Source organism: Pelophylax lessonae (assembly GCF_965119305.1).
Source record: "Pelophylax lessonae genome assembly, chromosome: 13".
In the NCBI taxonomy this organism is placed as follows: domain Eukaryota; kingdom Metazoa; phylum Chordata; class Amphibia; order Anura; family Ranidae; genus Pelophylax; species Pelophylax lessonae.
The window spans coordinates 181,345,979-181,370,331 of record NC_138780.1 but is presented as its reverse complement, the minus strand read 5'-3'; the positions used below and the strand labels follow the sequence as shown (position 1 = coordinate 181,370,331).

Genomic DNA, 24,353 nt, shown 5'->3' with positions numbered 1-24,353 from the left:
AATAGCCCCCAGCAGTGAAAAGGGGGGGCCCTTCTCCCAGATCCGGCATAGTTGCTTGTACATCTCACAAGAAAAAATCCAGAGAAAAGCTAACTAAAAAAAAAAAAAAAAAGTTATCTAGAAAAAAAAAAAACTTTGCCAGGACCAGGTGCATCAAAACAAAAAGGTATGCAAAGACTTACACATGCTATTTTTTAAAACCATGCCCTGAAGTCATAAGTTGGGGGGGAGAGAGAGAGGCAGATTATCGGTACTTTCACTTTTAAAGTGGTACTCAAGGTTTTTTACATTCATGCATTCTAGTGCATTCTAGTCCAGAACTTACCTGACACCTATGGTGATCCAGCGATGTGCACCAGAGCCTTGGCTCTCCGGGGACTCTCCCTTTTCATTGGCTGAGGCAGCAGCAGTGAGCCAATGAGGAAAGAGATGGGCAGGGCCGAGCCATGGCTGTGTATGAATGGACGAGCAGAGCAGGGTCTTGGGAGTGAGCCTGCTCGGGTGCCCCCAATGCAAGCGGCTTCCTCTGGGGGCAGGAGGGAGGGGCAATCTGGGGACCCGAAAAGAGGAGGATCGGGGCTGCTATGTGCAAAACCACTGCACAGAGCAGGTAAGTATACCATGTTTGTTATTTTATTTTTATTTTCTTTTAATGATTGGCTTTAATACCACTTTATGTTAAGGTCTGTTTTAACACAACATGCTACACATTGACATGCATACCACAACACACCACAAAATGTGTGAAGGGGCCCAAAAGGAATTATGGTCTCCAGTCTGGAATACCATGAATGCTTTAGAAAAGAGAAATCTGAATGAAGTAAAATTTTAAGAGCCATCACAAATATCTTAACAACAAAGAGCCATTGTTCTGAATTGTGCCTTGTAGATAAGACTCCCAAGTACACATTCTCTCATATGCACTATGGACACTTAGTAAAGACCACTTTAAATATACCCTTCAGCAGATCAACCCTCACACAATACCCCAAGTGAGAGATCCTTGATCGCGTTTTCATGTTCTTAGACTTTGTATGGCAAATCTGGACTGTGGCCAAACACCCTGTGATTTTCACAAGTGATGTGACAGATTCAAGTGTTACTTATAATAACTGTACAGAATAAGAGTTACAAGTGTCTTCCACTTCCATAGGAAAGTTGTAAAGAGCTCCATTCTCGTGCCAGGGGGAACCCCCAGGGATTTTGCCGCCTACGACTGTTTGCCTTGTACGAAAAAGCAGCAAAAAAGACTACTACTACTACAGGGCCAGTGCTGTTGGGTCTGCTTCACAGAGGAATCTCTTTTAGTGGAAATTGTCCACTGACCTTCACTGTTACTTTATGACAGGCTAAAAACAGATTTCTTAAATGGAACAAAAAGAACTGACCAACCTAGTAACCAAAATCGCATTCCAATATGATCAGTTAAGATGCAAAGTTGTTCCAGCAAGAAGCAGGACTTGCTCTCTTGGCATCCAAAGCAGCAATAGCACTTCTCAAATCTTTCATGGATAAATGATGCATCTGTCAGGAATATGGCAAATAACTTCAAGTCAGTAATGGCAGCACCATTACCATCTGCACTGCACACACAGGTCTTTATAGCATGTTTAACGGTAGAAGAAATGGGTCTTTTACTGGATGTAAAAAATTAATCAAACAATAAAGAAATCTTACTTAAAAGACAGAGCTTCCAGCCAACGAATACTGCTCTAGGCAAAATAAAATACATTTTCTATCATCACACTAAACTAGAGATAAAGAAATAGATGAAACAAATCTGTGATAAGTGAACATGATGGAAGAATGCTGCTACTTTATCAGTTTGCATTTCCAAGTCATGCACTGTCTTGCAGCAAAAATTTCCAACCAGTAAAACACATTGCAATAAAATAAGCAAAAAAAATAAGTTATTTTTTTCTGTGAAACATACCACAAAATTCTATATTGCAGACACTCTATTATGAATATAAACAAGTACATAAGTGCATAACAAATTATACAATCTGCACCTTTCAGAACAAGGCCAGAAAGCAGCAAGCAGGGCGCCCTACATATTCCCACACAAAAGGACGAGCATGAAAGAAATCAGACTGGTGCTATGATGAGATTAATGATATACAAACATATATACTGTACAGTGTATACATTGATAGTATCATAATACAACCACATGTATTAACATCACAAACCCCACAATGACTGTATAATGCCAACGCTTAAAAAAAAAATATTGTCTGAATAGTTTACTGAACGCGCAGTAGTCTGTTTTTCTTTTTGCTTTGATAAGGGTGGTTCGTTTTTAGAAGGGTGGTTAGAGTTAGCTAGCAAGTGTAAGCCCCCATTCACACCGGTGCAGTTCCAAATCACACCCTATTGTCGGCAATGGAACCGTTGAAAATCGGTGCGACTCTGACTCTGCGGTGCAGCACCAATTTGCGATTTTAGGTGCGACTTGCAAGACCTGGTATTGCACTTACCTGTGGCTTTGAAATCATGTTTCTTCAAGTGAAGTAGCACGATTTCAAAGTTCAATTCAGAGTGAACTAGTGTTAAAGCCCAAAACTGCACCCAAAAGTTAGGATGCAACAGTATAGCAGCTTTTTAATGTTTCAATTCCTAAAAGTGTAATAATGTTCCAGTACCACTAATACAGCTATTCCTCTGCTGAATGTTGAGTTATTAGAATTCTAATTGGCTTTGAATTTAATTTGACCATCGTCTCTCTAGAATACAGTGAAGGGATTAACCGGTCAACAGTTAAACATGAATTCCAGGCATGGATATTTTATGCATAGTTCAGTTTGGATGCATATACCATACTTTTCTGATGCCCATCAGAAGTCACTGAAGGAGACACCAGTACTTCAGTGATTATCAATTGCTTCAGCCGCTCGGCATGGGCGCCATTCACAAAATGCTTTGGTGGAGGAGAGCATGAAGTTACCACCTCCCTCTCCTCCTCATCCAAACAGAGAATACTCTGCATTCAATCAGAAAATGCCTAGCATTTTCTTAATTGTGCGGGACCTGGAAGCAAGAGTGGAGACCACTGGAGTAGTGGAGTGTACCTCGGTGATCTCCTTATTCTAAGGATAATCAGCTAGGTATGGTATATTTACCAATGGTATAGTATGTAACGACCCCCCAAGGAGATGCTTTTTAGATTGGGTTTTTGTTCTTCTGGCTTGACTCTGGGAATAACCTCAGCCCCACTTACACACCAGGTTAAGCAAATGGTTGCTGCACTGCTACTGAGAGTACACAACTAAGTTAAACATCAAAAAAGTAAACAGACTGGTAAGTGGTAAATTAACCCAATATATTGTCACTGGTTGCAGTAAATTGCAGTATGCACATACTGTACATAAGTAAAGGAGTAGATCAATCACAGTTCACTATATACATTCAGTAGGCTATAGTGGCATAGGATAAGTTGTATGCAGCTAAATTAGAGTAAACCTTGTAGTCGACGAAATCAGCAATAAGCAATGGCATTAGAAAAACAGTAACAGTAATGATAATCAATACTGCAAAAATTCCTCTGTAAACAGTAGGCTATATCCACTCTATATGAATTTTCTTGAGAAGCAGCTGAGTGAGCATTTTTTGCTCCTAGTTCTTCGGCAAGCTAGCGTTGGGGCCCGGTCTTTACAGTGATGAAAATGCTTTTAGTCCCAGTAAAGTCTGCATGCAGTAAATAATGTTGCTAGTTAGATTAGGCCCATCCCTATGTGTTCAATCTCTGCTAGCAGCAACAGGTTAATGGAAGCAGTGTCCTCTCACCAGTCCCAGCCATATGGCAAAAGGGGTCCCACTGTTCAGGTGTCCACTCACTTCTGGATCTAGCTGGAGCGGCCCCCAACCCACGATCGCAGGCTTGTAGTAGGTTGATGTGCACACAAGAGCAGTGATTTGCACACCTCAATCTCCTTGCAACAAAAGAAGGAAATCCCTCAGTTTTCAGCCTTGAAAAATACAGCTCTCTCTCGCTCCTTATACCGGGCTCACATTGGGAATTGTAGTCAAAAAGTCGATTACCTGCTATAGTAACGTTTCTTTCCGGAATTTAATCTCCCATGAATCAATGCCAACCATCAAGTTTCTTGAGCTCCTTTTGCTTTTCAGTTCCCGCAGGTTGATGGAGGCGAGGTAGTGTAAACCCATTCAGCTAAAGTCCAGTGGAGACACAGAAATCACTACAGCAGTGTCCTAAATCACTCTCTGTCTCGAGCCAAGCCCCTTGCTACAGGTCCATTGACTGGACCAATGTAACTATGTAAAAAAATATTCATACCTAGAATTCATGTTTAAGGAACATTCTGGCTCACATTCAGCTATATATGCCCTGGAAGCATGCACCAACTTCTTCTCTGTTTATTCAACTCCCTGCTCTCATTGTGACAGTTTTGACATTCTGGCATTCACCTTTCTCCTCTTAGTTCTGTGAGTTACCAGTTCTCTCTTTAGCAATCATTCTCCTCTTTAGTCAGTCATTCTCCTCCACTCGTCTGTCTGCTCTCCTCTATAGTCAATCTCCTTCTCCTCCCTCCATGTCAACTCTTCGCTCTGGTCCTTTACCTCTTATACCCTCTGTGTCCACTATCCTGTCCAGTTATGCTCCTCCTTTTTCCTCAATGGCCACATTCCACTGTTTACTTTCATCCATGTCTGTTCTTCTCTCGTCAATTTCCTTTTCTTCCATCCATGCCTGCTCTCGTTTCTAGACAATTTACTCCACTTTCTCCAATGTCCACTCTCTTCTCTAGTCATTCTCCTCCTAGCCTGAGGATCTGTGAGCACAGCGAGATTGCTGTGCAAGCGGACCAGACGGGCTTTAAAGTTTGTACATATATGTAGGGCTTTCTCTGTCCTCCTGAATGGATTATTCGGAGGTGAGAATGGGCACGTTTAACTAACATGCTCCCCTAACATTATCTCCTTTTAGAACTCTTATGTGTCGTTGATTATTGGACTGGCTGGAATGACTTGCTACATGGGACATTCCTATCCACACTAGCAATCCCATTACCCTATGATAGTTTGAACTGGGACCTTCCAGTGACATTGCTGTCCTCAGAAGGATTGGGGTTCTGCTCTTTTCTGTGGATCAATTCATTTTGACCTAACTAACCCCGGCCATCTCTCTATATTTCCCCTTGCTATTTTGGGCAGCCATGGATTTAAACTTACTATAATTCTGGTGACATACATTAAGTCCTTCTGAGATATTTGGACTCCATCTGTGGATGATTCAATCTACAATCGTTTTTGGACGCCCCATTGGCCCTTGTATCTATGTGACAACACTTTGAGTTGATTTTACTAACAGCCCCATGAACCTCAACGAGTCTCTGGCACCTATTTTGCCCTGAAGAAGCCATTTGAGGCGAAATGCATTGGTAACCCGTACCCTGCACCACTATAGGCTAGCTTTATCTATATGTGGAGTTGGGTGTGAGTAAGGTGACCTATAGAGGCCCACACTTATGGTCTGGTTGATATGTGTTGGGGATTGTATTTATGTTTATATGTTAATTGTCATTTTAATGTTTGTAATTTGAAATAAAGCGACTTTTTATAATAATATTGTCTTGCTATCCTTTGTCTCCAGGGACGGGAGTATACAGCACCGCTATAGCCCCAATTACTAGTTTATTAACTAATTTTTTGCACATTCTCCTCCTTTTCTATTCATGCCCACTTTCCTCCAGTCATTCTCCACCTCTTCCATCTACAGTTAGATCCATATATATTTAAACACAGGCACAATTCATGGAGGTGAACATAAATATAAGTACACATTTTAAGAACTGAAACCAATTTTTTACTGAGTTCTCCCCTTTTTAGGGGCTCTAATGTAATTGGACAAATAACTATAATCATAAATAAAGTTTTAATTTTTAATATTTTGTTGAGAATCCTTTACTGGCAAGGACTGCCTGAAGTCTGGAACCCATGAACATTACCAAAGACTGGGTTTCCTCCTTTCTGATGCTTTGCCAGGCTCTAACTGCAGCTGTCTTTAGTTGTTCTTTTTTTGTGCCTAACCTAAAACTAAATGTCTTTCTGCCTTTAGTTTTGCCTTCAGCAATTGAAATGTATGCTCAATTGGGTTGAGATCAGGTGATTGACTCAGCCTTGCAGAATTTTCCACTTTTTTTCCTTCAAAAGCTCCAGGGTTGCTTTTGCAGTGTGTTTTGGATCATTGTCCATCTGTAGTGTGAAGTGCCGTCCAACCATCTTTACTGCATTTGGCTTAATCTGGGCTGACAGTATATCGCTAAACACTGCAGAATTCATCCCGCTGCTTCGGTCACATCAATAAACCCCAATGACCCAATGCCACTGGAAGCCATGCATACCCATGCGATTACACTGCCTCCATGTTTTACAGATGATGTTGTGTGCATTGGATCATGAGCCATTTCATCAAGCCTTCTCCACACTTTTTTTCTTCCCGTCATTCTGGTACAGATTAATCATAGTTTCCATCCATCCAAATAATTATTTTCCAGAACTAGTCTGGCTTTTTTAGATATTTTTTTTTTTTAAATCAAAGTCTAATCGGGCTTTTCTATTCTTTAGGCTTATGAATGGTTTGTGCCTTGTGGTGAATCCTCTGTATTTACTCTTGTGAAGTCTTCTCTTAATTGTAAACATTGACAATGATACGCCTACCTTCTGGAGAGTGTCCTTCACTTGTCTGGATGTTGTGAGTGGATTTTTGCTTACCATAGAGGAGGATCTTGCGATCATCCACCAACGTTGTCTTGCGTAGGAGTACAGGCCTTTTTCTGTTGCTGAGTTTACCATTGCATTCTTCTTTCCTCAGAAAATATCAACCTGTTGATTTGGCCACTCCTAATGCTGCTTTACAATGGCCTGCCTTTCAATGGTCTGTTTCACTTGCACGGACAGCTCCTTTGAACGCATGATGTAGGTTCACAGCAGTAGATTCCAAATGCAAATACCACACTTATGCCCCGTACACACGTACCGATTGTCGGCTGTAAATATTCGGCCGACGACTGATCGGCCGATTGTAGGCTTGTTAGTATGATGCTTCCGACAGCGCACTTTTGGCCGAAAAGAATCTATCGTGCAGGCATTAAAATTTTTGTTGGCCAACACCAGAACGGCTGATTGTTCGCCAGTCAGTACAGATTTTGGCCGACAGAGAGCAGATTAGCAAGACTGGGCATGCTCAGAAAAGAAAAAAGACAAGGAAAGTTAACCATCACATGACATCACTTCTGCAGTTGGCTGTTGTTGGCCGACAAATTCGTGTGCAGTCTTTTGCAGTTTTCAACAGACACAACAGCCCTGGACAAAAGACGGCCGATCGTTCGGCCGACGATCGGTACTTGTGTACGGGGCATTAGAATCAACTCCAGACCTTTTACCTGCTTAATTGATGAAGAAATAATGAAGTAGCCCACACCTGGCCATGAAACAGCTTTTGATTCAATTGTGGCTATTCTTAAGAGCTATAATACCTAAACCCTTCCTGCAATTTGGTGTACATACCCTCAAATTAAACCTGAGAGTGTGCACTTTCAGCCCATATCCATTAAAGAACTATAGCTTGAATATGTTTGGGTAACTACCTGGAAAAAAAAAAAAACTAAAAAATTGTGCCTGTGTCCAAATGTATATGGACCTAACTGTATGTCCACTCTCCTCTACAGTCAGTCACTTGTCCCCACTCTTATCTATGCCTGCTCTCCTCTCTAGCTGATTTTTCATATTCATTAATGCCTGCTCTGCTGTCTAATCATTCTCCTAATTATATAACACAAACCTATACAAAACACATTATTTCTTACACTAAAAACATTAAATACTATAAAATAGCTACAAAGTCGAAATGGCCAAATGTTGCTTACGGTTTCCAAATTTATATTTGGTTGCACAGGCAGATCAGAGTTTTCATGACAGGTAAAGGAGAGGGGAGTTGGGCCTGTGCACACTACTCTATAATTTTACCTTGGGCTAGAATAGAGGCTGCTTGGGACAATCCAGGTGCAGAGGCAGATTTAGGGGGGCTGTCGTTCTCACTAATGATGTGAATTTACTAGCTGAAATTTCTGGCTTGATTTCAGTAATAAATATTAACCTATTGTGTGACAGAAGCTTTGACACTCTAAGCCCCTCCACCTATGCTCAGGGATCCTATGTTACCAGCACGATCAGCTCCTCAAACTAATGAAGAGAACATGGGCAGGATTCATACTGCATTCATTTAGCAGGATTTATTACAAGCAGCAATTAAATGTGTTCTGATGCTACACACAGCACTCCGGACTCTCTAGAAGTAGCTAAAACACTGGGGATCCTTTCTTTTTTTGCAAGACTCAAGACTTTTTCCCATTTCTTTGGACGATAGCTAGCAGGTGGGGAATGTGATCAGTATTTTTGTAAGGCATTTGCCTTTCGAAGCTTCGGGAACCTATTCACCTTTTCTGTGGCAGAAAGGATCCCAACCCTGGCCATGCTGTGGATGTCCAAAGAAACAAAGCACAATTTAAACCAGACCCACAATTCCCCAATTCCAAAGGAAGAATGAAAAAAGAGCTCCGATCTCAAACTAATAATGGTCTACACATTTTCATGACCTTTCAGTTTAGGCACTATATACAGTGTAAGGGCATTGGAAGGCCATTTCTCGTGTGAACAGAGTTCCCCACTGCCAGAACTACAAACCCGATTCCAAAAAGTTGGGACACTGTACAAATTGTGAATAAAAACAGAATGCAATGATGTGGAAGTTTCAAATTTCAATATTTTATTCAGAATACAACATAGATGACATATCAAATGTTTAAACTGAGAAAATGTATAATTTTAAGGGAAAAATAAGTTGATTTTAAATTTCATGGCATCAACACATCTCAAAAAAGTTGGGACAAGGCCATGTTTACCACTGTGTGGCATCCCCTCTTCTTTTTATAACAGTCTGCAAACGTCTGGGGACTGAGGAGACAAGTTGTTCAAGTTTAGGAATAGGAATGTTGTCCCATTCTTGTCTAATACAGGCTTCTAGTTGCTCAACTGTCTTAGGTCTTCTTAGTCGCATCTTCCTCTATATGATGCGCCAAATGTTTTCTATGGGTGAAAGATCTGGACTGCAGGCTGGCCATTTCAGTACCCGGATCCTTCTTCAACGCAGCCATGATGTTGTAATTGATGCAGTATGTGGTCTGGCATTGTCATGTTGGAAAATGCAAGGTCTTCCCTGCAAGAGACGAGGTCTGGATGGGAGCATATGTTGTCCTATAACTTGGATATACCTTTCAGCATTGATGGTGTCTTCCAGATGTGTAAGCTGCCCATGCCACACGCACTCATGCAACGCAATACCATCAGAGATGCAGGCTTCTGAACTGAGCGCTGATAACAACTTGGGCTGTCCTTGTCCTCTTTAGTCCAGATGACATGGTGTCCCAGTTTTCCAAAAAGAACTTCAAATTTTGATTCGTCTGACCACAGAACAGTTTTCCACTATGCCACAGTCCATTTTAAATGAGCTTTGGCCCAGAGAAAACACCCGCGCTTCTGGATCATGTTTAGATATGGCTTCTTTTTTGGCCTATAGAGTTTTAGCCGGCAACAGTGAATGGCACGGTGGATTGTGTTCACCGACAATGTTTTCTGGAAGTATTCCTGAGCCCATGTTGTGATTTCCATTACAGTAGCATTCCTGTATGTGATGCAGTGCCGTCTAAGGGCCAGAAGATCACTGCCATCCAGTATGGTTTTCCGGCCTTGACCCTTACGCACAGAGATTGTTCCAGATTCTCTGAATCTTTGGATGATATTATGCACTGTAGATCTTGAGAACTTCAAACTCTTTGCAATTTTTCTCTGAGAAACTCCTTTCTGATATTGCTCCACTATTTTTCGCCGCAGCATTGGGGGAATTGGTGATCCTCTGCCCATCTTGACTTCTGAGAGACACTGCCACTCTGAGAGGCTCTTTTTATACCCAATCATGTTGCCAATTGACCTAATAAGTTGCAAATTGGTCCTCCAGCTGTTCCTTATATGTACATTTAACTTTTCCGGCCTCTTATTGCTACCTGTCCCAACTTTTTTGGAATGTGTAGCTCTCATGAAATCCAAAATGAGCCAATATTTGGCATGACATTTCAAAATGTCTCACTTTCAACATTTGAAATGTTATCTATATTATATTGTGAATAAAATAAGATTATGAGATTTGTAAATTAGTCCATTCCTTTTTTACTCACAATTTGTACAGTGTCCCAACTTTTTTGGATTTGGGTTTGTAGATGGAGCGTATGTTCAGCCAGATGGACCAATCCACACAAGAACTGGTCAAATGCATTGAGGGGAACTAACATAGCTCCCTGCGCCTTTATAATGATGTGGGAAACTGATGCAAGTGGAGTAGACCACATTAAAGAAAAGCAGATAAACATGTTTCAGGTATTTCTGGACCAGCTGCACTTGTCTGTATTTCAGATTAAAATGGAAACTGCAATGGGTTCTGTGCCTAATTAACAGAGGGGATCACTGCAGATAGATTGGGCCTGGCGTTTGAGATGTGAATTGTCTGCCAGGAACATAGCAGAAAGCACACATGCCTCTCGCTGCTCATGCAATGAACACATACACGGGCAGAGCCTGCATATAGCAGGGACAACTTCTTTACCAGACTTTATGCATGGCCATTAACTCCAGTAAATAGGGGTAACCGCCTTCCTCTTGCTCTTAGCTGATTCGGAAGGCTGGGGTGGGCAAAGGAAGACATCTCCAGCTGTCCTGCTGCATATACCAAGTTTGGGACAAACACAACACAGAAATCGGTACAGATTGCTCTAAACCAGGGGTCTCCAAAGTGTAGCCCTTTGCTAGCCTTTATCTGGCCCTTAGGGCACAATTCTTCCCAATGATATGAGGCACTGTTCCTTCCACTGTCACCTACTATGGGGCACTATTTCTTCCACAGATACCAATTATGGTGTACTAGTCCTCCCACTAATACCAATGATGGGGAACTACTCCTCCTCCTACTGACCACCAATCCTGCGGCCATGTTTCTTCCCACAGATGCTGGGTGTGGGACATTTTCTATCTTTACTGGCCACAATCCGGGCCCCTAATGTCTGAAGGACAGTAAACTAGCCCTTTGTTTGAAAAGTTTGGAGACCACTGAAGTAACACTTTTTCCCCCCTTTTGTTTAAAATAAAGCAGGAACTAATCTTCTTTTTCAGTTTTGATAAATGGTGCAAGCTTTATGCGTGTACCATTCTTTGGCAATTTCCTCCTATTGTGTTGCTTTAAAATAGAGGTTTCCATATTTGAAACCAATAATTTTATTCCTGCTCTCCTTTGCCCTCTGTGTTCTGAAGCCACACACTGGATACACTTTTACATACATCATCAATAGTATGTATATCTGAGGTTTTGAAGAGCTATGCAGTTTCGTTAAAGCCAGGTGTTCAGAATAATCCTAATTTGACCTACACTTGGTCAAAGCATGAAAAAAAATAAGCCTAACAGTTGAACTCTGCCTACTTAGCTGTAAGTCTTTGCAAACTCCAAGATTTTAGGACAAATGATTTTAGGAACTCCTCCGCTGTCAGAATACACTGATTAGCGCTGCAGCCACTGATTGAAGAAAAGTTTTCTAATAGTCCCGCTCAACAGAAGTTGATCGTTCGATCGGTTCTGTGGAGCAGGAATGGCCATAGATAGAACGAAATTCAGCCAGCCCCTTAATCCATCTATGGCCAGCTTAAACCCATTGATTTAACTGTGTTTTCTAAACAGTTACATTCAAGGCATGTTATGAATAACTGTCACAGACGCTTGTGATAGGACACCAGCTTGGATAGCTTGACTGTTCGAACTGATCAAATGTGCAGCATCATGGCAACTGCAGATCAAAGAGACGCTTAGATGGCAGATTTCTTTCTGTAAAGTATAGAAATGCTCAGTTCTGTTGTAACTATAACCACAAAAAAAAAAATATTTGACAAGAAATAAAAATAAGAGCACAGGAAGGGTCCCCCCCCCCCCTATTTCAATCAGTTTGCCCTTAAAACTTTCACTCTGCACTTGATCTTTATAAAAAGAGATAATCAAACTGGCTGTCTAATACACAACTTATAGAATTTCAATCAGGAGGTCTATGGATACTAAATACACACATCTAGCTATGCACACTAAAGAAATACCCAACACAACTCAGCGCTGGAAGTCACCTGTGAAAACAAGCCAGGCCTCAAGAGATGTTCATTTGAATGTCTTTACATGAGCCAACTGTACATTCAGGCTAATATTTTATTCTGTTCAGTACTAAACAAAGAGTAACTGAAGTCAAGCAATAACCAAAGTCCCGAAGCATACTTTTAGTCATTCCTTTTTTTGACACTGGGATAGGAAGTGAGGGGAAAATCCCTAATGTGAACACAGATAGTGATAAAAACTTGACAAGATGTAACAATTCCCTCTCTATCCAAAAAAATAAAGCTGTTGGGAGCTGGACTTCAAGCTACAGATAACATACAAATATTTTATCTGAAAGATCTTTCCATCTTGGTTCACCCAACTGTGTACGTGTATACCAAAGGCAAAAAAAGGGACGGGGGGGGGGGGGGGGGGTTGTATAATTTCTCAATTTATTTGGAGAGGAAACTTCACAAAAATCTGTTGGATTCTTCCACTTATAAAAACAGGTGACCATAGGGTGACACCAGCTGGATGAGCTAATAATCTAAAGCAAGGGTATCCATCCTGCGGCACAAAAGAGCTATGAATGCAGTCCAACACAAAATATGAAATGTACTTAAAAATGCTGTTTTTTTAAATGGGATTTATGACCTACCGTAAAATCTATTTCTCTGATGTTCATTGACAGACACAGCTCCTGATCTTCTTAACCATTGGGTTATATTGCCCCCTACCAAGAGTAGGACACTAGGCAGCAAAAAAGTCTGGCTACGCCTATGGGCAGTCCCAGGGCGTATACTCCCTCTCTCTGCTATAGGTACTCAGTTTTGTTACAAGCAGTGTCAGAAGAATTACAACTCCACAGAGGGATGGGTGCTGTGTCAGTCAATGAACATCAGAGTACATCGTTCATTGACAGACACAGCTCTTGATCTTCTTAACCATTGGGATGTCCCAAAGCAGTGGGAAAAGCAAAAAAGAAATTCCCAAGGCTAAACTATAGCCGACCAGGTAAACCGGAGCTCAACCAAAACAACTGGAGCCCACCTGAAAAGAACAATACACCCTCAAAGAGGGCCAGGTCCTCTAAACAGCAGCCAGCAAAACCTTGTGGCTGAAGAAAGCATCCGCAGATGCCAACACATCCACTTTATAAAACTTTGTGAAAGTGTGCACTGACGACCAGGTGGCCGCCTTGCAAACCTGCATCACTGACGCCTGATGACGGAAAGGCCAAGGAGGCACTAAGCGCCCGGGTAGAATGCGCCTTGGCAGGGAAAGGAGGGAACCTGACACTTGATAGAATAGGCCTGAATCATCGTCTGTCTTATCCAGCTGGAAATGGTCACCAAGGAAGCGGACAACCTTTTCCAAGGCCCATCCGTGAGCACAAATGGTGAGTCTGATTTCCAAAAAGACTCTGTAGCTACCAGGTACACCCAAATCGCCCGGACCACATCCAAGGCATGCAAAGCAATTTCCTTTGGATGCTTTGGCCTGGAACACAGGGAAGGCAACCACCTTATCTCTGTGAACCACCAAGTAAGGTGAATGACAGGATACTGCCGCTAGTTCGGAAACCCTGCGCACAGAGGTGAAAGCCACTAAAAAAGGCCACCTTCAGGGACAGTGTAAGCAGGGGAATCTTCTGAAAATTCTCAAAGGGATGCTTCTGGAGGACAGAGCACTAAATTGAGGTTCCAAGGCAGTAACAGAGGAGCAAAGTGCCGAACTCCCTGAAGAAAAGTACGCTCCAGGGAGTGTGTGGCCAAGGGCCATTGAAAGAAGACCACTTAGGCCGTCACCTGGCCCTTGATAGTACTCAAGGCCAGTTTCTGCTCAAGCCACCGTTGAAGGAAGGTTAAGATCCGAGCCACCGGAAAAGAACCAGGATGAACCCCAAGAGACTTACACCACACAATGTACGTCTTCCGCGTACAATGGTAGATCTTCCTAGAAGTAGATTTCCTAGCTTTTAACAGCGTTGGAATCACAGACTCCGATAAACTTCTATCCATCAGCACCTAGCATTCAACAGCCAAGCCGTCAAATCTAGCAACTGCAAAGCAGGATGGAAGATTGGTCCTTGGGACAACAGATCCTCTCTGAGAGGAAGCTTCCAAGGAATGTCGGTGACCAGCCGCACAAGATCGGCATACCGAGCCCAACAAGGCCAGTCCTGGGCCACTAAGATGACCGGAATCCCTTCTGCCTCGATCCTGCATAGAAGTCTTGGCAGAAGCTTGAGAGGAAGAAAGGCGTAAATTAGAAGATACTAACCCTTCGAGGCCACCAGCGTGTCCGTGGTGTCGGCCAGAGGATCCCGTGGCCGAGCCACAAACCTCTGCACCTTTCTGTTGAGCGGGGACGCCAACAGATTCACCTCGCGAATGCCCCACCGAAGACACAACTGATGAAACACCTTCGGATGAAGGGACCGCTCCCCTTGGTCCAACGCCTGCTGACTATTCTGTTCTGAACCGTTTTGCCCACCTTAAAAGGCAGGCTACCTCCAGAGCTGCCAGGATACTTCTTGTGCCCCCCCCCCCCGGTGATTGACATAAGCCACGGCCGTGGCACTGTCCAATTGAATGTGCAGCGGACATCCCTGAAGATGATCTGTCCAATGTTCCAGGCACAATCTGATCACTCGGAGTTCTAAGACATTGATCGGTAGTCTGGACTCCAAACCCCCTAAGCAGAATTCTTCCCGAAGATGCCTCCCCAGCTGGACAGACTGGCATCCATTGTGACCACTGTCCAGTACAAGGGAAGGAAGGATTTGCACAGCCGAAGCACAGGAAAACAAAGCCGCCATATCAGGGACTCTTTCCTTCCCTGGCTCAGCCAGATCTGATTTGGCCAGAATCTCCCTTTGCAGGGACATCATATGGAACTGTGCAATTGGACCCACCTTGAAGGTAGACAACATCAGGCCCAGCACCCACATGCAAGTCCGGAGTGATAACCATCTGCTGGAAAGCAGGAGACGAATCGCAGCCTGCAGTTTCTGGAGTTTGTACAGAGGAAGGAGCACTCTGGCTAAGGCAGATTTCAGAGTCTAACCCAGATAGTCCAGCTGAGAGTGCCAAAGGGAACCAACACCTCCGTTGCAGCTTCAGCTGTGTCCTCCATTTTTAAGGTCCAACGCACAGATACAATCAGTGCATCCACCAGTGACTTTCTGTGCGTGGTTGCAGAAGTGGACGAATCATCCTCACTATCTGAGGACTCAGGGTGTGTGGTTGCAGACCCAGCAGAGTGACCCACGTCCAAGGCGGCCAAATCAGATTCAGGATCTGAGGAGACAGATGAGGCAGGAGAAGGTAGGGGGTGCTTTTTGCTAGCCCGTCGCCTAAAACAAAAAAAAGGACTCCAGGACCACCGTCAGTGCATCAATGGTTGGTTGGAACCCGGTGGGCCCTGCAGCCTGAGAGGGGAATCAGGTGGGGGGATTTGCTCCAAAGACTCCATGAGTCTATAGGTGGATCCCACAAGAAAAGGTGTAAAAACACTGCAAAGGGACACCCCCACTGCTTCGGCAGCACCACTTGGTCGCCTGTAACAGAGCACCTAATCGTTCGTCAGCAGAGAGGGAGAAAACCCCACCAGACTCACCACCCAGCAGAAACAGGCATCTGCAGTCACCAGGATAATCTGCACACCACGTGTGGCAATCAGAAAGTGAAAAGATTCAGGAGTCAGCACCAGGGGATGAGGAGGGGCTCCCATATGCCATAATCTGTCGTGGCCGCCGCTATTTTCAAGGCAAACCACTGCAAAATGGCCGGACTACACAAACAGGCTATAGCAAAATGGCAGCACCACGAGGCTTCCAGTAACCCATGAGGAACCCCTAGGCCTCAGAAAATGGACCATGTAGGAAGGGGGGCCCCTGGCAGGAGCCCCCACCAGGTACAGCCCCCCCCCAGCCAATCACCGGCGCCCCGCCCCCATTTCAAGTGGTGGACCAGGCCGCCCCACAGCCCATGCAAAGGAGGGTGGGGCGATATGGCCCACAGGGACCACCAGACCCATGAGGGTGGTGCTTAACTGGAAGGAGGGGAACCCAGGGGTCAGACCATCCCATGGAAGGGCCCACATCCCCCCCAAAACCGTCTAGGGGGAGAGGGGTGGGGGGGGGTACCAGGAATCAAACGGGCACTGCTCCAGACAGATCATCCTATCCATTGAAATGGGGGGGGCTGTTGGCCAGGAGGAACGCTGTGACCTCGCAAGGCGTTTAACTCGCATGCTAGCCCCCGTCCGGTGGGGCTATGTCACAGTCGACCTAGCGGGGAGCTGAGGTCTGCTCACGCTCGATGGCCAGACTGGAGAGACCACTGGATCTAGATTTTTCAGTCCGTTAGTTGATTGTAGATGTCACAGGGAAAAAAAGGCAGAAGGAAAAAATTCTATCTAAAAAAAAAAAAAAAAAATGCCAGGAACAGAGATCCCTGCAAGGAATCCTAACTAGGCAGAAAAAAAGTACCTATAGCAGAGACGGGGAGTGTACCCCCTGGGACTGCCTGTAGGAGTAGCCACACTTTTTTTCTGCCTAGTGTCCTACTCCTGTAGGGGCAGTATAACCCAATGGTTAAGAAGGCCAGGAGCTGTGTCTGTCAATGAACGAAAGAGAAAATGCATTTACACTTAGCGAACACATGAAGACGAAGAAGAAAAATTTGATCGTGTCTTTTTAACTGGACTTTTAGAAGTTTTATGTTCCCAAAGAAAAATAATATTGCACTCTTCACAATCACGCCTTATTCATGTCATCCGTTTTCGGCAGCACCTATATTTGTGAACTATTTTCAAGGATTAAGCACATAAGGGCAAAATAAAAACAAAAACATCTGATGGGCACCTTGAGAAATTGCTACTATACCTATCCAACTATAAAATAATAATATATACACATATATCTCTCTGTACCCAGGTACAGAGGAAAACCTGGGTACAGAGAGATATATGTGTATATATTATTATTTTATTTTCCCTCCTAGTTTTGTGGCATGTAAGTCATGTTTCAATATATCTATCGTTGAGGACTTTTCAATAGTTTTAATATTTTTAGTGTATATTGTTTGTCTAAAGCTGTTGTACATGAATAAGCCCCAGTACGAAATCCATTGTATTATTCATAAAGTATTGTGCGTACTCTCCAGAAGTGCTGGCGGTGTAGCTGGTCCTGCAGAGTATTGCGCCGCCCCTTGTATTGATTTCCATGTTAATTGATTGTAGACTGCTGTATTTAAACCTGGCACCAGGTGGCAGTCACTTACGCTTGAGGAAGGAGCCGAGTGCGCATGCTCCGAAACGCGTTGCGTCATTTCCGGGAGCCTGCGTTCCACTTGCGGCTTCCGGTGTAACCAAGTTCTTTGACCAGCTTCCTGTGACGTCACCTCCGGGCCGGTGGACGGCCGGATCGTGCGCTGGAGACGCTGCCATACGGACTGGAGCTTACCTATGTGTAAGTTATTATGTATATTGTGCAATAAACCTTTCTGGCTAACTACATTGGCGCCTGTCCTTTTTCTTCACTTCTGCCAGCGGATTCTTCGGAGTTTTCCTGTCAGTGCTGCCTTGTATCCAGCCATTTGGGACAGTCCCGAAATAAGAATCTGGAGCATCCCCCGCGCCCCTCCTACAGTGGTGGACTCCTTTCTTTCTTGCCTGGTAAGAAGCGCCCAACAAACTTTTTTTCTGTAGTAATGTCACTGGTAACCCCAAAAGTGTCAAAAATGTCAGTTAAGGGTCCGATCTGTCTGCCGCAATGTCGCAGTCCCTCAAAAAAAAAAAAAAAAAAAAATCGCAGATCGCCGCCGTTAAAAAAAAAAAAAAGACAAAAATCTTTCCCGTAGTTAGTAAACACAATAACTTTTGCGCAAACCAATTAAAATATGCTTTTTGCAATTTTTTTTTACCAAACATATGTAGCAGAAAACAAATTGGCCTAAAATGTTAAAAAATTTTGATTTTTACTTTTTTTTTTGGGGAATTTCATATAAAAAAATTTGAAAAATATTGTTATTTTTGCAAAATTTACGCTTTTTTTTGTTTATAGCGCATGATCCAAAAAATCGCACAGGTGATCAAATACCGCGAAAAGAAAGCTCCGTTTGTGGGAAAAAAAGGACATTTAGGTTTAGGTACAACGTCGCACGACCGCGCAATTGTCCGTTAAAGTCACGCAGTGCCGAATTGCAAAATAGGCCCTGGTCAGGAAGGTGGTAAAATCTTCCGGGGCTTAAGTGGTTACTGAGGAAGTAAACCCTCCTCTGCAACTTTTACCTATAGGTAAGCATATGATAAGGCTTACCTATAGGTACTGTAAATATCTCCTAAACATGTACCGTTTAGGACAGGGCTCGACAAACCCGGGCGCCAGGTCGCATTTGCGACTAGAATTAGCGACCTGGCGCCTGGGGTGCCCTGCATAGGGTGTCCTGTCCCTTTTGAGCCCCCCACCTTCTCCTCGAGTGCACGGACTTCCGCGCTGTCCAAAAATTGAGGCCCCGGCTTTTCGGCCTTCTTCTGTGAGATGAGAAAGGCTAGGGGAACTGGCGCCCTCTTGTGGTGGCCGGGAGTAATGCATGTTCTTAATGCCTTTCCATCTCCTTCCAAAGAGGAAATGAGAGGAAAGTTTTTTTAAGGCTTCATCTCTCTGTCCAGCTACCTTTGCTTAAAGGTAAGTGGACAGGGAGTATGGTTATTATTATTAATTTATTTTTTAAATGTAAAAAAAATTAAATAATTTTTTCTTTTTAAATTATTAAAAAAAAATACGTTTTTTTTTTCCAATTCTTATTTAAAAAAGAAAAAAAAAAAATTGATATATATATATATATATATATATATATATATATATATATATATTATATCAATCTTTTTTTTTTTTTTTTTTCCTCATCGCCATACCACAGCCTAAGGCCCCTTTCACACGGGCTGTCTGATCAGGTCCGCCTGTCAGTTTTTCAGGCAGACCTGATCGGACCCTTCAGTCTCCTCTATGGAGCAGTAATCTGCCGCCATCTGATCCTGTCCGCCAAAAACAGACGGATGGAGGTTCTATTTTCTATCCATCCCGTTGCGAATTCGCAGCATGTTCCCGCATCGCAAGCGCGCCCCTGGCAGTTCACACTGCCATATGCGATACGCTGGGGGTGTCAATGTAATCTTAATGACACCCCCAGTTTGATCGCATATCGCAGTGCGATCTTGCAGTTCGCACAGGATCGGATCGCACAAATGTGAACCGCTGTGCAATCCGATCCTGATGCGGCTGCAAAAAAGGGTCCTGAGCGTCTTTGCTGCGGGTGCGGTGCGAATTTAGCCATACAAAGTGTATGGCTAAACTCGCACCGCACAGCCGATCGCATGTAATGAAGGAGCAGTGCGCTCCGATATTACATGCAATCGCCGCAGCCGCATGAGTGTGAACCAGCACTTAGTTTAAAAAAAAAAAAACTGGCTCCTAACTTTTTTAGCTGGCTCCTAGATTTCAGGCAAATTTGTCAAGCCCTGGTTTAGGAGATATTTACCTTACATGCAGCCAGTGACATCACTGGCGCATGCGCTCTGAAGGAACGGCCGCTGGTGCCGTTCCTTTAGAGCCCCGTGCCGTGACCGTCGGCTCCCGCGCGCGTGCGCGGGAGTGACGTCACCGCAACTCCGGCCAATCAGATGGCCGGATGTCGCGATCCCGAAAGACGGGCGACTGAACATGTCGCCCGTCATACAGGTAAGCGGGGGGGCACGACGGGGGCTCGTTCTAAGGTAAGTATTTCATAATGTGCTCGTATGCGATGCATATTAGCTCATTATGTGTTTCTCTTTCAGGTTGAAAAAAAAATAAAATTTAATGGGTTTACAACCTCTTTAAAGGTAACCATCCTCACCTGTGATCTGTTTGCTTGTAATTAGTGTGTGTATAAAAGGTTAACTTCAGGTGGAATACAGGACTCTCTGAAAACATGTGGTGTTGCGGTTTCAAGATGCACAATAAGGAGGCACTTAAAGAAAGATGGGCTGCATGGTCGAGTCGCCAGAAGAAAGCCATTACTACGCAAATGCCACAAAGTATCCCGCTTACAATACGCCAAACAGCACAGAGACAAGCCTCAAACCTTATGCCACTAAGTCATTTGGAGTGATGAGACCAAAATTTAGCTTTTTTGGCCACAAACATAAACACTACATTTGGAGAGGAGTCAACAAGGCCTATGATGAAAGGTATACTATTCCTACTGTGATACACGGAGGTGGATTGCTGATGTTTTGGAGATGTGTGAGCTACATAGGCACAGGAAATTTGGTCAAAATTGATGGCAAGATGAATGCAGTATGTTACCAAAAAAATGCTGGAGGAAAATTTGCATTCATCAGCCCGGAAGCTGTGCATGAGACGTACTTGGACATTCCAACATGACAATGATCCTAAACACAAGGCCAAGTCGACCTGTCATTGGCTACAGCAGAATGTAAGATAGCCCGAAAATTTACAGGAACTGGAGGCTATTTGCCAGGAAGAATAGGCAGCTTTACCATCTGAGAAGATAAAGAGCCTCATCCACAAATACCACAATGACTTCAAGCTGTCATTAATTTTAAAGGGGGCGATACACGGTATTAAGAACTGGGGTATGTAAACTTTTGATCAGGGTCAATTGGGTAGTTTCTGTTGTCATTATGATTTAAAAAGAGTAAACACAGTTGAATGATAATAAATGGCTTCAGCCAAACACTAACCATGAGTGAAAGAAAAGTTTTTGTGTTATCATTCATATTCCCTAAAAAATGGCCAAGAAATCATAAATTCTGCCAGGGTATGTAAACTTATGAGCACAACTGTATACTCACTGTAGAACCTAAGGGGTTATTTCTCCGCATTGTGTAAAAAGGCTGTTTGATCCTGTATTTTCTGTTCCTCAGAGGGTAGGGGATAAGCTGCACATGCTCAGTTTGGTGTGTGCTGCTAGAGAGTTTTTTTTTTCTTGGGAGAGTGCATGTGATCAGCACAGGGCCAATCAGCACTGTCCAAACAGAGCGTCAGGGGTCCTGCAGCCTTAAAGGACAGTCAGAGCAGAAAGAAAACTCCTCCTACAAGCTTTAACAAGACACTGATAGAAGTCACAAGGCTGTTATATACTGGAAAAAAAGGTATTTAGCAGTTTGTATTTACCAAAACTATTGTGTTTCCATGTTCTGTGTACTATGGGAGACCAGATATAGTGAATGCAGGGTCCTGGGTTTTGTAACACTTTAAAAGGAGAAGTATGGCCAAAGCTTTTTTGGCCAAACTTCTCCTATAGATCACAGTTTGTTCTGCACTCCAGTGGCCCATTCTCAGCCGTCAGTCCAGGCTGGGGAAAAACCCTGAATATACAGTCGGGACCCACCTGGCAAGACTGAGCCAGCCGATCCCACCCCCTGCATAGCCCAACGCTCCAGTTACTGACAGTCACGGCTCTCTGCTCAGAGCGGAGGGGAGAACTTTGCGATCCGCAGTGTTTAATCACCAAGTCCTCACTGCAGAGGTGGCAGGGGACAGATGCAGCATTGGATCAATACTGCATCCTTCTAGGTGAGTATAATGTTTTTTTTTTTTTTTAGAAGACCCATACTTCTCTTTAAAAAACGAACAGCCCTTTAAAACATAAAATAAAGAAACCAACCTTTTCTGCAATATTTCACCTTCAATCCAGATTTTTTTCCCCCCACAGTACTTTTTTCTGCCACTAAGTGTCCTCAGTTTGATGGCCAGCATAATTCAACCCACTTTCTCTGGAACCAGATCATCCTAGATCCACCTTATCCCGTGATTGGACAGTGAAAGGAGAAATAGTGCAGAGATTAGCTCATCCCTCTTGTCACTCTGCATTCTCCTCTTTTCAGCATGCTTGTCAGTACATGAACTGATTTGCTTTTAGTACTGTTTTTTTTTCCTCTCACACTGCAGCCCTGCTGTACAGAGACTGAATGAGGCTGAAGCTAGGTCAGATTCAGACACTTACATCGTTCAATGTACTGTATTTTGGTGTATTAGGGAATTCAGAGCTGCATTGATTTTGTCTTTTATATTTACCTACAGGTCAGCCCTAAATGCAATACAATTTATATAAACCAGTGAATGCACACTTATTCAACCTTGCCAATTAAAAAAGATTTACCATAAACAGCAATAGTCATTTTTGCAGGGTACATTTTGTAAAATGTAAGTAAAAACATTTTTTTTTATATTTCTCTTTAGGTGAAGCTAGGAGGCGATGCTCCAAATTCGAATGTTATTCACGTTACTGACAAAAACAGCTCTTCAGGAAAGCCTGGCACGCCATGTCACCTTCTAGACTTTGCCAGCTCAGAGCGCCCTCTTGTTGTCAACTTTGGATCAGCCACCTGACCTCCCTTCATAAGCCAGTTGCCAGCCTTCAGCAAGATGGTGGAAGAGTTCTCTGGTGTAGCCGACTTCCTGTTGGTCTATATCGATGAGGCTCATCCCTCAGACGGCTGGGCGGCTCCTGGCATCTCCTCTTATGAAGTAAAGAAGCACAGGAACCAAGAAGATCGTTGTGCTGCTGCCAACAAGCTTCTTGAGCAATATTCCCTCCCCCCACAGTGCCAGGTGGTTGCAGACTCAATGGACAACAACACCAACGTGGCCTATGGGGTCTCCTTTGAAAGAGTTTGCATTGTACAGAGGCAGAAAATTGTGTACCTTGGAGGTAAAGGGCCATTCTTCTACAACCTCCAGGAAGTAAGGCAATGGTTGGAACTCACATTTGGAACGAAAGCAGGAAGTGGAGACAAACTGGCACAGAGAAATGACTGATGAGGAAGGAATAAGACAGAAAACCAGTCTATTTTTGTTTATAGTACATACACGGGACTATAGAAGAACTTAAAGTTATGGATGTTCAGAAGGAAACTTTAAAAAGGACCAAAAGGCAGGAAAATAACCACAATACGTTTACTGCAAGAAGCCACAACCCAGATGTGTGAAATTATCCTCACTGTGACCCTTGTTTCTGGCAGACCTCAAACCGCTGTGTTTTCACTCTTTTAAAAACAATACACAGCAGAATCTAGGCTGAATTTTGGAAGATGAGGGTGTGGTAAAAGCTGCACGGCGATGAGCCACACACACAAAAAAATACATACAAATAAGAAGGGAAAAGTCACAATCGTTTCAAAAATCTTAACAAAGCAACAGAGCTCACATCTGACAGCTGTTGGAATTCCTGCTGTTCCTGGGAAACGTTTGTAGGGAGATGACATCAAGTTTGAAGAGGAACGTGCAGTCCACATACCCCCTCTGTTGCATATTTATTCCAGTTTTTTCAGTGATCAGGTGTAGCGCATGTTATTTATTGTGTTATGATTCTGCAGGATGTCTGTTGCTGTAGATCCAGGAATGACACAGTTACCTCAACAAGGATGTCCTCTGCTATTCCAGCAGAAAAAAAAAAGGTCTGCAGGTTCTAATTATGTTAGCTGCAGTAGAGTTCACTCATGACCTGTAAATGTTTTCATGTGTGAACCCAGAGGAACATAAATGCTATCATAAATATGCCTCTCAAGGTTACCTAGGCCAGTGCGGTGACAACTGTGGCACCAATTAGATACATGCTCTAGGCAAGATTCTGACAAAAAAACGCTAACACTCCATTAGAGGTCTAATGCGGTCTACAGGGCACACCCCAAAACAAAAGCCTTCCCAGCACTGTACAATCTGGATGGTCTGGCACAGTCCTTGTTTATAGATGAAGGACCAGTCTACAGCCATAAGGTCACCTACAACAACTCTGTCCATCTAGAATTACACACAAACTCCTTCACAGAATCTAATCAGGATGACTTACAATGAAACGTAAAAAGCCCCCAAACTAGCCTCTAGATTAGTATTATATTCTGCATAAAAAATATGAAAGATTATTGGGCACATATAGGAACTGGGTTTGTTATTTCCAGTCAAAAGGAAATTACAATAAATATAGATAGATTTATTAGCAGGGCAGCTCTTGGCACCCACTGAACTAATCCCATGAAAATGGATATAGCTAACCAAGATTGGGCTTCATGGCCCCACTAGTCTAAAAATTAAAAAATATATATAATGGAGAAATTTGTGTGCTCAGAATCAGAGAATAGT

The 24,353-nt window shown here is 43.4% G+C and overlaps 1 protein-coding gene across 1 annotated transcript in view; it reads left to right on the top strand.

The window, feature by feature from the left end:
• DIO2 (iodothyronine deiodinase 2) overlaps nucleotides 1-24,103 on the top strand; it is a 49,171-nt gene extending 25,068 nt beyond the window's left edge. The window contains exon 2 of the mRNA XM_082275295.1: nucleotides 22,455-24,103. Coding sequence (XP_082131421.1) covers nucleotides 22,455-23,033 — 579 coding nt within the window. The 3' untranslated portion in view covers nucleotides 23,034-24,103. The remainder of the gene's footprint in view (nucleotides 1-22,454) is intronic.
• Nucleotides 24,104-24,353: the final 250 nt, after the last annotated feature.